Raw genomic sequence first — 12,738 nt, forward strand, 5'->3', positions numbered from 1 at the left:
ACATATATAGTTATAACTAGTGTAAACCGTGTTGCGTCTGTGCTCCATCTGATATATATCTGACACATGTGCCTTTGAGTTACTATTGCCAAGAAAAGTCTTGCAAAGTAATTTATACCTGGAGCAAACATGTACAAAAAATTTAGTAAAGCAAAGCTACAAGGCAAGGTCATTGCAGGGCAATTTCCTTACACAACAGCTATGCAATCCAGTGTCAACTATATATCAAATTCGACTGCTACAGATGAAATAACATAGGCCGGGGACACAAGTCAACGGATCATTTTCATCAATGGGTACAGTTCTTTTTTTAGGCTCTAAATGCTCAAGTTCATGCAATACCGTCTCTTAATGACGGGTGGGTTAACATGGCAAATTGTTGATTTATTATTAGATTAAAGGGCATGTTAGTAGCTCTGCTAAAGACTTGTGGGAACACATTGAAGGCTCACTGAAGAACTGCTTTCTTTTTTATCACCTAACCTTTGTTGTACGCATGTTAATAAACATTTAAAAAAAACTGTGAAAAGGACGCTTGGGTTTAAAAAAAATAAGAAGTGGTATTAATACTTGTCACAATATCCTTCTCCTAAATGCTCCTGCACTTCTACTTCTTTAAGTCCTTTCCCGACCATAAGGGGGCATTGACACATTCTGTGCACAGTCTGTAATTACAGATAATATGAAACAGAAAGGACTTTGGAGTTTCCAGCATGATCATTCATTATGATGCCAGGAGCTCTGAAACTGTTTTAATCTGACATATTGTCAGTATAGTAGAGCAAAGATGTAAATAGTTTCAGAGCTCATGGCATCATTATGAATGATCATGCCGGGAACTTCAAAGTCCTTTCCGTTGCACATTGTGTGTAATTACGGACCGTGCACGGAACTTATGACTGCCCCCTTATCCTTATGATTTAAATTGACCACATCTTGTTCTGTCACTCTGCTTTGTTTAAAATCTCAATTGAAAAGATTAATTTAAAAAAAGTAGAGGACTTCCCTTGTGCTCTTTTTAATATGCACCCAGCCTCAGGCTGCACTAAAGCCTCTAATACACGGGGCGATCAGAAAGAGCAAGCGTGCGCCGACCTAAAAGGTCAGTGCTCGCTTGCTCCTAGTTTCCCACTCGCTGACACTATTAAATGTGCTGACAATGAGGGGGTAACTGCGGGGGTGGGGCTCCCTGGACGATATTTAAATTGTCTGGGGAGCCCATGCTTCTATTGCACAGAGCGATGTCAGCAGATCATTGCCATCGTTGTCGCCTAAAAGACACTGAAAGACAACATTGTGCCTGTCGGCTGATCATTGCCTTTTATTACACAAAGCGATTATTGGCCATAATGATCGATAATAATCAGCCAAATATGGCCCATAATCACTTTGTGTAATAGAGCCTTTAAGATCTTAGCATCTGACCTTGCTTTATTTTATGCTACTTATAGAATAGGAATACCTAAACATACCACAAGCTATTCGTGCTTTTCCTGAATATAAACATTAAAAATAGATATATATATAACATAGACATTAAATGTTAACAAAATAAAATTTAACCTACTTTTTTCTTTGTTGTTGGAGTGATATCTGGTTCTTCCAACCCCGAACTGTCTTTGTCTAGCGCATGGTTATGGTTCATTTCCTTTTCCTTTGTGTCTGTCTGCTAAATCATACAAGAATATTATCTACTATCGTTAATGTGATATAAAGCATGTCTGCAGTTTGCATTCATTAATTTTTTTTAGTTCTTATGCTTTAAAGGGAACCTGTCCCCCCCCCCCCCCCCCCCCCCGTTACCGATGATCTCCTTGCAGCCCTTGCAGCAGCAGTAATACATTACCTGTCCAGGCTTCTCCGCGCTGTCTTCATCCCAGGGTTCCGCGCGCTCTATCTTCTGAATGGCCGGTCAGCTGACAGGCCACACTCCGCTAATCACAGTCCGCAGCGGTCCCGCCCTGTGATTGGCTGAGCGCTCCGTCAGCTGACCGGCCATTCAGAAGATAGAGCGCGCGGGACCCGTGGATGCAGACAGCGGCGTGGAGAAGAAGCCTAGACAGGTAATGTATGATGCTGCTGTCAAATCGTCGGTCGCCCGCCACGCACCGCTATTCAACCGTAGCGATGCGCGGTGGGGGAACGATGATTTTAGGTCTGGCCCTAAATGAACGATCAGCCGATGACACGATCATCGGCTGATCATTCTCTCTATTTCACCGACGATAATCGGCCGAATCGGGCCAAATGGGGACGATCCGGCCGATTAGCGTTACTGGGCCCTTATACTTACCGCGGTGCACGAAGTCCCGCTCCTGGAGCCGCTCCCGCTGCCGAGATATCGTCGGAAGCCCGGCGCGCGCACCAGAAATAGGTCCGATGCCCATAGAGAATGAATGGAGCCGTCATTCTCTATGAGCGTTGGACTCATCTGCTGCATTGCTTCCCCTCTGTGTCCATGCATTATATAGACATCAGGGGAGGCTCTGTAAGCATGTGGCCCTGGTTATATCGCTTTATCGCTTTATCAAAGAAGTTTATTTGTTCCCCCTCCAGAATCCCCCATCCATCGGCCACAAATTCTTAATTTTCTGCCTATTGAGATCCATATATATAATTATTATTATAATTGTGATTTTTGTCCCTTAAAGCTTATGTATTTAAATGTGAGACATAAGGAAGGGGCTAGGAACTGTAAAGGATTTATACAACCCCATAAATGTACGTCACCAGCCCCTGCTGTGGAGCCAACTGTTCCCTGTTTCCCCCGCCATTCTCTGTTCACCCATCTCAAGTGAAAAACCAGTAACCAGAGTCACGGCAGTCACCATATTGGTGTCAACAGGTCACCACTACAGCCGATGATCAACTGCAGGAGACACATCATTTCACTGCAGGAGCCCAGTAAACAGGGACGAGCAGAAGACCAGAGAAGCATTAGCACAGGAGCAGCACAGGATTTGGAGGGTATTAGCTTATTTATTGTTGTTTTATATGATTAGCAGCTGTTAGTGTAAAAGGGAAGAACTAACAAAAAAACAAAGAACTTAAATATTAGGCTGAGTGAATCTTTCTCTTATTATCCCAAGTTCACCCTACAATCTCACACAGAACACTGACTTACCGGTTCATTGTCTTTGCTTTCTTTAACATCTTCACTTGTTTCATTCACTTTAGTTTTTGTATCCATATTCTTCTGCGTGCTGCCTTCAGTCACTTTACTTGACTCAGATGTGTCCTTTTTTATTGTCTCTTTTGTAGGACTACCTTTGTCATCTCGCGACTTGCCCTCTTCTTTCCTTTTCATTTTTTCAGATGTATTTGTGACCTTTGTTTCAGATTTTAGCTTGGCTTCCTTCCTGTAGTGTTCTCCTTCTCTGCTTTTGTACCTGGATGATGAGTGAGAATTGCCATGTTTGTCCCTGTGTCCTCTAGATGAATCAATTCGCTCATCGAGTTCTGGCTTGTCAGTCTGTCTGTTGTAGTGCCTCCGATCATGTACCCAATGGTCTGTCCTGTCTCTTTTTTCTTCCCCACATTCCCTCCATGTACCTTGCTCCCGGTCATCCTCCCACCTGCTATACCCTTGTTGATCCCAGGAATCCCTTCCATTTCCCCACTCTGTTCTAGATGTTCCCAATGGACTATGCGAGCTACATGATGTGAAGCTTGGAGTGTGGGACCTTGGGGACAAGGAGCGGCTCACAGGACTGCGTGATCGAGGCCTTTCATTTCGATATCTGCAAGGAAAAACAAATCTGTCACAATTGGCACAGAAAAAAAGACCATATTTTATAAAACCTAAATATAATAATAGCTCACCTGTCTGTATCACGAAACATGTCTCTTTCCCTCTGTGAATGTATATCATGGATAATGGCATCAACAGTCTTACCAGGCTTCTACAAAGAAAATCATATTGAATATGTGGAATTATATGTGATGAGAGATCTACATGTAATCCTAGATCATAGACCCACCCGTCTGACATCTATTATACATGTAATTGATAGCTAGCACTCATGAATTACACCCACACACAGTGCAAACTTAAAATGATGTAAAATGATTTTTTCTGGTATTCAAACCATGGATATGTTGATCAGCATAAAGGGGTTGTCTTGTTTCGATAACTCCTGTTCTCAAAAGTGTGACTTGCTATAATCTCTATAACCATCTGGACCAATAAACTGAGAGAGCCCACTTCCAGAACACAGGTATGTCAGGTTGTCACATTGTATCTCCAAAGTACTGAGGAAGCAAGATGTGAACACATCGGAGGACATTGATGAACACTGTTGACAAGTACGCTGGTCTTAAATATGGCCCCGCACCCGATTGCCCTGCTGGATTCACTTAAAGGCGTACACCTCTTAGTGAATCCAGCCTGACCTGCCTGCACCTGGCATACGGTGGGTGCAGAAATCTATCAGGCATCAATCATGGTAAATCAGGCGCAAGAGGAAGCCAAACCACCAGAATTTTCCATTAATTGAGTGCCAAACAAAGGCCGTGGTTTAAGATGTTCCAACAGCCGTCATTGCAATAGCGGCCGGTGGAACATTATTCTAGTTCAAAGTCAAAGATGGACCTTTTGGGTGCATCCTTAATTAAAAGGTCCATTGGTTTTAATACAAAGGCTGGTGAAAAAAGTATTATGTGTGAACAACTTAACGGCAGCAAATTAATAACACAAACACAAATTTTATACATTGTGTTAACCGCTGTTGTTTCCACAGAAACATGTTATTTTAATTTCTAATGGCGGATGTTATTTTACAGCGTGTGAACATAGCCTACTGTTATATAGAACAGAGAAAGGCTAGGTTCACACACTGTATTTTTGGGATGTTTGATGGCCGCTTTGTAGGATGGCTGTCATTTTGAGGACAAATAACAGCCGTTATTTTATATTGACGGCCATAATTATACAAATAACGGTTATTTGGCCTCAAAATGTCTTTCCAAAAACAGCCGTCAAACTGGCAACAAAAATATGGTATGTGAAATAGCCTACAGATGCATGCACAGAAGCTTTGACAGTGCTAACAGAATGTAGCCTGATATGCAGACTACTAATTACTGAAATTATCCTACATCATAGCGGGGAAAGGTGGCCGGCGTCTCGTCATATCAGGATCATTATTTGCAGCTGTCATTATCACTAGACGGCTACCTTTCCCCGATGAATGCCGCTACATTCCCGTAGTGGAAACCTAGCCTAAAAGTAATAGACTCGATGTAAGGCAGATCTTCTTTAGCAGACAATGCAATACTTCAAGTTGCGATGCGCAGTAGTTTGTATATATATAAGTAGTAGCGTTACTAGTATGTAAAGCATTACCGCAACTGTTTGTATCTCACATGAAAAGTACAGTGTTACTCTGTTACCAGAAGCACATGTTCAGGCTAATCCCTTAGGTCAGGAGAAGTCCAGGTCAGAAGGTTGTGCAGCTGCCACCAACAAGCCAATGCCCCAGAATTAAATGCCGAGGAATGCACAACCCCTCCTGGCAAGTTTGGTATAACATAAGCCTAGACAGGAGCTAAATACAGCCTTCCCTCAGTCCTGCTGGCCATCAGGGGTTAATGTATATATAATGTATACACCACTGAAGGGTATCGGGTTCAATCTATTAATACTATTCAGCTCTCAAGTGATTTACTATTCTCTATATCTGTTCTTAGGTAAAATGTATTGCTCATCAAGTTTCTCCAGGACAGAAATGTGACAACTTGGGTGGTTTAGCTGATGTGTAGCACAAAAAACTGTGACAGCTATATGGTGTTTTCCCAGATGTATCTATACTATAGTTCATATATGTACATATACATGTATAGTACATATACTACAGTACATATTACATCTGACAAACTGATGGATATGATCATCTGTTTCATGGAATGACCTAAGATAGTAGTTTGTTACAGGCTATAATGTTTGTAAAAGCCATAAATCAGAATCTGACAAATCAGTGACCTATATCTATATCTGGTTGAGGATGACATGTGCTGTGCGGTGGAACTTTCCATATACACACATAGCAAAGGCTATTAGGTGGGTGCAGTAGAACACAGTAACAGCACAATGCCATCCATGGGTGGCAAACTATCGACTCTTTCAGGTGAAACCATTTGATGTCACATGTACAGATCACTAATAAAAAATTACTTACTCCTATATACTCCTGTATATAACTCTCCTGTTATTCCATGCATTTCCTATCATATTAATGTCAATTGTTTGCGGCATAGTTGCATGCTCCGCTTTGGACCTATTTTTAGGTTGGTAGCCTGATTGTTGGCTTGTCTTGTAAAGCCTGGATAATGGACGTTGAATGTGGCATAATTGTAGTTTTTTAACAAAGTCCTCCCCTCTAAATGATAAATTAAACAATACTTTATATGTGCCATTAAAAACACAACTGACCACACAAAACATGAAGCCCTCAAACAGTATGCCAATAGAAGAAAAGTATAGCTTTCAGAGCGGTAGTAAAATATTTGTAAAAAGCTGCATCATTAGGTACCAAACTAGGCAACATCTTTGGGGTTGTCTGGGAACTCTTATATGCAGATGTGCTCACGGCTAAAACATTAAGGAAGGCTTCTCTTGTAGCGTATGGCAGTGGATTTCATGCCACGGGTTCTGCAGCAAAATCCACTGCAATATTCTGTGCTACGTAACCTAGCTGCTTGGCGATGTCCCATCACAGTGAACCAGATCCACTGACGATCCGGGTCACTGGCTACATTCTCCCAGTGGAATGAAAATCCGCTTTGAGCATGTAGAGCCCATAGGCCATAAGAGTACACAGTATCACAGTGGATTTTGGTGCACAACTCGCAGCGTGAAGACACCCTAAAAGTGTATTCACCTGTATTCCCAATGAAGCCATTCTCACATAACCCAGTCTTGCTGTGCAGCACTTTCCAATCTAATTCAAATGTAAGTGATAATCTTTCCATGTGTATGCGGCAACTATCATATGACTAACGTAAATTCATGTGTCGTTGATCGCACCTTTTGATTTGACCATAAAATCGTTGTCAAATCTTTTGAACAATTGTAATAATGACTGTAATACTAACGACTATTGTTTCATGTATTATGGTGAATGACTTAAGGTCATTTGCAAAACCACTCGTTGGCAATCGATTATCGTTAATCAGAGAAAAAGAAAAAACACTTTGTCTAAAAGGAAATGCCTATTCAGCCAATCTCTGGCTGAGATGGGACCCCACCGCACCCAGTAAATGGCTGGGTATTTCCTAATATCCAACACCCAAACTGGGAAGTGGCCAGGCATTGGGGGAGCAGAGCAGGGGAGGACCTAAGAGCTCCATATAGCTGCTTTATCTCATAGTTATTGCATGACGGCTGCATCATCTTTCTACCTCCATTGAACTAGACTAGATATTCTGAGAATATACAATGAATGTCCACATTATTTAGTATTTTTTCAGACTTTTTGCATCATTGTATTCATTTCTCATTGTTTTGTCTTCAGTAGATTTTGGCAGAATGTGATTTTATGTCATGATAATAACTATCTGCATGGTTGGTAACAAAGCGGTTTAAAACATTTTAAGATTTGTAGATATTTTTTCATTAATAGATAATAACAATGTTATTAGTCTAAAATATTCTTTGTGTATGCTTTCCAGTAATCCTTTAAGTGTATGTTGATCATTACATAAAATGACAGGGCTGAACTATATCTAGGAGGCTGCGATATTACGCTGACCCCGCATGGAATATTATGTAATGTGTTAGCACATCTCCCGCTGAGTTATAAACACTTTCCAGCCCAACTCCTGCTGGGTAAAATAATCAAGACAGGAGAGGTTAAAAGTGTAAAGTTACTTACAATGCTCATACAACATTACCAGCAGCCTCTATTTTCAGAGATGTCAGTGAGGGCAGTCAGTCATTCCTAATCTTTCTACTTCTAACCTGTCAGATTTTTCATCCACTTGTTAACATGTAAAAGGAGAGGGGACAATGGTGGCTGCATATCATCAGCCAAGCCTTATACATAGGACTGGCCAAAGATGTACTGGCACCTCACTAATGTGATGTTTATTGGTTTCTCTTCCTATCTGTTAGCAGACAAGAGGTTAATGTACACCCGCCTGTATCCTGGGATTCCATGTACAACCTACAGTCTCCTAGTAGTAGTAAGTAGTTTACTGACAGATGGAAAAGGAAACAGCTGAATATTTTAATTTCCCTGGCGATTTGCAGTAGATTCAGTTGCGCCCATGACTAATGGGAACAAGTCCAATAATATCATTATTTTAGTAACTTTGAAGTAATAGTCATTGCCACTGGAGTAATAATGTAATATATTCTGGAAAGTATGTTCCCAGCTTTTAGGGTGCTAACACACATGACTGATGCGCAGCAGATCTGCAGCAGATTTTATGGTGCACATTTGATGCTGTGTTCAGTTATTTACATCAAATCTGCTGCATTTAATTCACTGCGATACAGTGTGTGTGAAGCTACCCTTAAACTAACTCTTGACATGTTACACAGACAGGTGGACAGGTAAAACTGGGGCCTTAGTGTTGAGACCCCCTTCACTTGTTAGTTGTAGCTGGATAAAGTACGTTGCAGCACGCTGCACTCCCTGGCTAGCTGCCCAATCCAACTGCAGGAGACAGGCCCCATTATAAGTCTATGGAGAGTGCAGGAGACAGGCTCCATTATAAGTCTATGGAGAGTGTAGGAGCCAGGCCCCATTATAAGTCTATGGAGAGTGTAGGAGACAGGCCCCATTATAACTCTATGGAGAGTGCAGGAGACAGGATCCATTATAACTCTATGGAGAGTGCAGGAGACAGGATCCATTATAACTCTATGGAGAGTGCAGGAGACAGGCCCCATTATAAGTCTACGGAGAGTGCAGGAGACAGGCTCCATTATAAGTCTACGGAGGGTGCAGGAGACAGGCTCCATTATAACTCTATGGAGAGTGCAGGAGACAGGCCCCATTATAACTCTATGGAGAGTGCAGGAGACAGGATCCATTATAACTCTATGGAGAGTGCAGGAGACAGGCTCCATTATAAGTCTACGGAGGGTGCAGGAGACAGGCCCCATTATAACTCTATGGAGAGTGCAGGAGACAGGCTCCATTATAAGTCTACGGAGAGTGCAGGAGACAGGCTCTATTATAACTCTATGGAGAGTGTAGGAGCCAGGCCCCATTATAAGTCTATGGAGAGTGTAGGAGCCAGGCCCCATTATAAGTCTATGGAGAGTGTAGGAGCCAGGCCCCATTGTAAGTCTATGGAGAGTGTACGAGACAGGCCCCATTATAAGTCTATGGAGAGTGTAGGAGACAGGCCCCATTATAACTCTATGGACAGTGCAGGAGACAGGCTCCATTATAACTCTATGGAGACTGCAGGAGACAGGCTCCATTATAACTCTATGGAGAGTGCAGGAGACAGGCTCCATTATAAGTCTACGGAGGGTGCAGGAGACAGGCTCCATTATAACTCTATGGAGAGTGCAGGAGACAGGCTCCATTATAACTCTATGGAGAGTGCAGGAGACAGGCTCTATTATAAGGGTGCCTTTACACAGAGAGATTTTCAGTATCTGACAAATTTTTTAAAGCAAAGCCAGGAGCAGACTATAGAGAACAGGTCATAAAGGAAAGACTAAGATTTCTCCTCTTCTCACATCTATTCCTGGCTTTTGCTTCAAAAATCTGTCAGATAAATCTCTGTGTAAAGGCAGGAGAGCTTTCATCAATGGAGACAATCTCTTGCAATAATTGAAATCACTCAATGAAGGTTTTTGCTACATAATACTATCAATTTGTTTATTTACATCATTATAACATCAATTATTAATCCAAACTTTAGATGCACCAATCAGTATGTTTTGGAATATGGGAGAAAAGCCTGGAGAAGACATATAGTATTCTTGCAGATAAGTAAGACAACTGTGCTGACCACTGAGCCATATTATGTAGATTTAAAGGGCTTATCCCACATTTTATAATTTATCGCTTACCCTCATGACAGTTAACAATACACAATATTTCCCAATCAATACAAACATGTATGAAGTAGATGCATCAAAACTGTGACTCTTCTACAAGTTTCATTGTATTTTGTTGTTCTTGTAGCTTGTTTTTTTATAAACTTGCACTATTTGAAGATTTACTAATTCCTTGTTGGTGCACATTTTGGTACAAATTACACATAACATCTATGTTCCCACATCTTTTTTTGCCCGTTTGAATCCAAATAATGGTTTTTATCTGTGGGAACATAGCCCACGGAAGGTAATATAATAAAACACTAAAACAGCAGAATGCAGGATTAGGCTCCAGTATGTTTCCACTTCGGGAAAATAGTGAGCAAAGGCATCTGTCTCGTTATAATCACGGCTATGACTCATGATCATTATTCGCTAATGTGATTATAACCAGACGGACGCCTTTCCCCGCTTTGTTCCTGATGTGGAAACATAGCCTAAGCAGGGAAACATCTCTAAATAATGTCCAACATTTATCAACAACTGTGCACCTAAATAGTGGCGTACGCCACCATATCCCCTGCTCACCTAATGGGCGGGCAGGGGGCGTGTCAAGACGGGGAGGAGGCATGACCTCCTTCTGCCCCGATCTATCATGAGTATATATGAGTAGATATATGATATATTTCTACATCTGTGCTCAAGCAGGTGTAGATTCAATGCGCAATGCCTGCACCGGGGGGCACAGGGCTGGCTGCCTGCACCTCTTAGTAAATCCGTCTGGGAAAAAGGGGGCAGGGCTTTATCTAAGAATGGCATACAAGTATGCAAGTCTTGATAAATGTCCCCCATGGTTTTTACAGTTAAAACATTTAAAATAAATGCATTTGTCAGTCTGAAGTGAGTAGATATACCTTGTAAAAGATTTTCCCACCTAACTCCTGAATGAGGTTGTTTTGCCGGACTGCACAGGAGTTTGGTTGTAAATGGCAGATTTGCTTCTGATCATTTACAGCAGCCATAAAGCAGATGAGATTTCCAAATATCAGGCACACACTACAGAAAATCAGCAGCAGGTTTACAACTGTGGAGAGGCCCAACCCTTATTAAAATTTGTAAAGTAAAAGTAATCAATAAAGTCAAGCACATGTCTTCTTTACAATTATTTTTTGGCAAAATTATCAGAAAATTATCAGTATTAAATTTACAGGATTAATGATGCATCTTTGTTGGAAACAACCACCTGCATCTTCAGAACACCCAAAGGGGTTCCGTCTGCTGCTAAAACTTACTAACTGAAGCCAATCTCTTAATAACTATAATAAAATCATAGTCTCTTACCTTCAGCTGTAGCTCTCTGTACCTCTTTGACATGCGGATCAGTAATTTTTCATCATCCATCATGGCTGGTTTCTCCTTGTAGTATTGTACCATCGCCTCAGCTGCCTCAGTGTATGCCATTTCTACAAATGCCTGTATATAGAGCCGGAATAACGATTATACGTCATTGTATTGTTATTGTTACTAGAGTTAGAACTAGTAACAATACCATACATGTAACTTTTTTAGATATTATAATAATGTAAAGCAATACATTGTATATTGATCTCTTATCTCGCAATGCTGCTAGAATTATTAAGGGTGCGTTTACATGTACAGGATCTGCAGCAGATTTGATGGAACAGATTTGAAGCTGCAGATTTGCTTTGAATCTGCAACGGCTAATCTGTGCCATCAAATCTGCTGGCGATCCTGCACGTGTGAACGCAACTTAAGGCTATGGTTACACGTAGTATGAGACCGGCCGGGTCACGGAATGGCGGTCTCAAAAAAGATCATCCCAGCCGGTACTGCAGTACTGGCCGGATGACACATCAGTGTGCGGCCGCATCAGAACTCCCCGCAGCACACAATGAACCGTGTGGCCGGAGCCGCTCGTTCCATTGTGTGAACTGACAGGGTTTTCTGCGGCCGCTATTCACTGAATAGCGGCTGCAGAAAACTGACATGTCTGTTTTCTAACCGCGCTGCTAGGGATCCCAGCCGGAGTGTATACTATGTGTATACACTCCGGCCGGGATTCCCTCAGTCTACAACGGCCATGATTTCTGCGGAACCTATGTAGTGTATTCCCATGTTATTTTATGGCAGCTGCAGATCCTTGTACAATGATGGATGATAGCAACACTGTGCAGAAAACACACATTTGAGGATTGTTCAGTCATAAACCCACAAATCTGAAAGTAATAACGTCACTTTTTATTGTGGGAAACCGCTCCTTTAAGCCATTGGGTCCACCACCTAATAACCGCTGGTGACATGCAACAGCTGATCACATTACATCTCCCTGTGTTACACTCTTTCACACCTGTTTGCCATATGTGCCATGAAATCTAGTGTATGTGATAAACTTATCCATAGACCTTCTTTCCCCTATGGAAGCCAAAACTGTTTTATATTGGCCTCCATGCGTGGTTTACTGGTAGTCAAAATTTTTTGTATAGATGTATACATGTATACTTCATGGTGTGTTTTTCCTTCCAAAATAATCATGTACCGGTACATCCATTTCTGCACACCATTTTGGCAAATGGACTTGCGTGACAGGGATGACACGGGCGCAGTGATAGCCGGGCACCCGCCGCAACTGCCAAGCCCGGATCTCGGCAATTAACCCTGTAGGTACTGCGATCAGTGCAATTGCAGCACCTATAGTGCTGCAGGAAGGGAGAAACCTC

General features: G+C 41.8%; 1 protein-coding gene across 2 annotated transcripts in view; it reads right to left on the reverse strand.

Moving 5' to 3' along the window:
- RBM20 (RNA binding motif protein 20) overlaps positions 1 to 12,738 on the reverse strand; it is a 157,478-nt gene that overhangs the window by 17,418 nt on the left and 127,322 nt on the right. Inside the window, exons 7-10 of one of the 2 annotated variants that reach the window (XM_069979791.1) lie at positions 11,342 to 11,473; positions 3,823 to 3,902; positions 3,125 to 3,740; positions 1,568 to 1,666 (exon numbers count right to left, since the gene is read on the reverse strand). In XM_069979791.1, the coding sequence (XP_069835892.1) occupies positions 1,568 to 1,666; positions 3,125 to 3,740; positions 3,823 to 3,902; positions 11,342 to 11,473 (927 nt within the window). Of the gene's footprint in view, positions 1 to 1,567; positions 1,670 to 3,124; positions 3,741 to 3,822; positions 3,903 to 11,341; positions 11,474 to 12,738 lie in introns of both variants that reach the window. The other variant, XM_069979789.1, reaches the window with a different exon arrangement.

Source organism: Dendropsophus ebraccatus, chromosome 8 (assembly GCF_027789765.1).
Source record: "Dendropsophus ebraccatus isolate aDenEbr1 chromosome 8, aDenEbr1.pat, whole genome shotgun sequence".
In the NCBI taxonomy this organism is placed as follows: domain Eukaryota; kingdom Metazoa; phylum Chordata; class Amphibia; order Anura; family Hylidae; genus Dendropsophus; species Dendropsophus ebraccatus.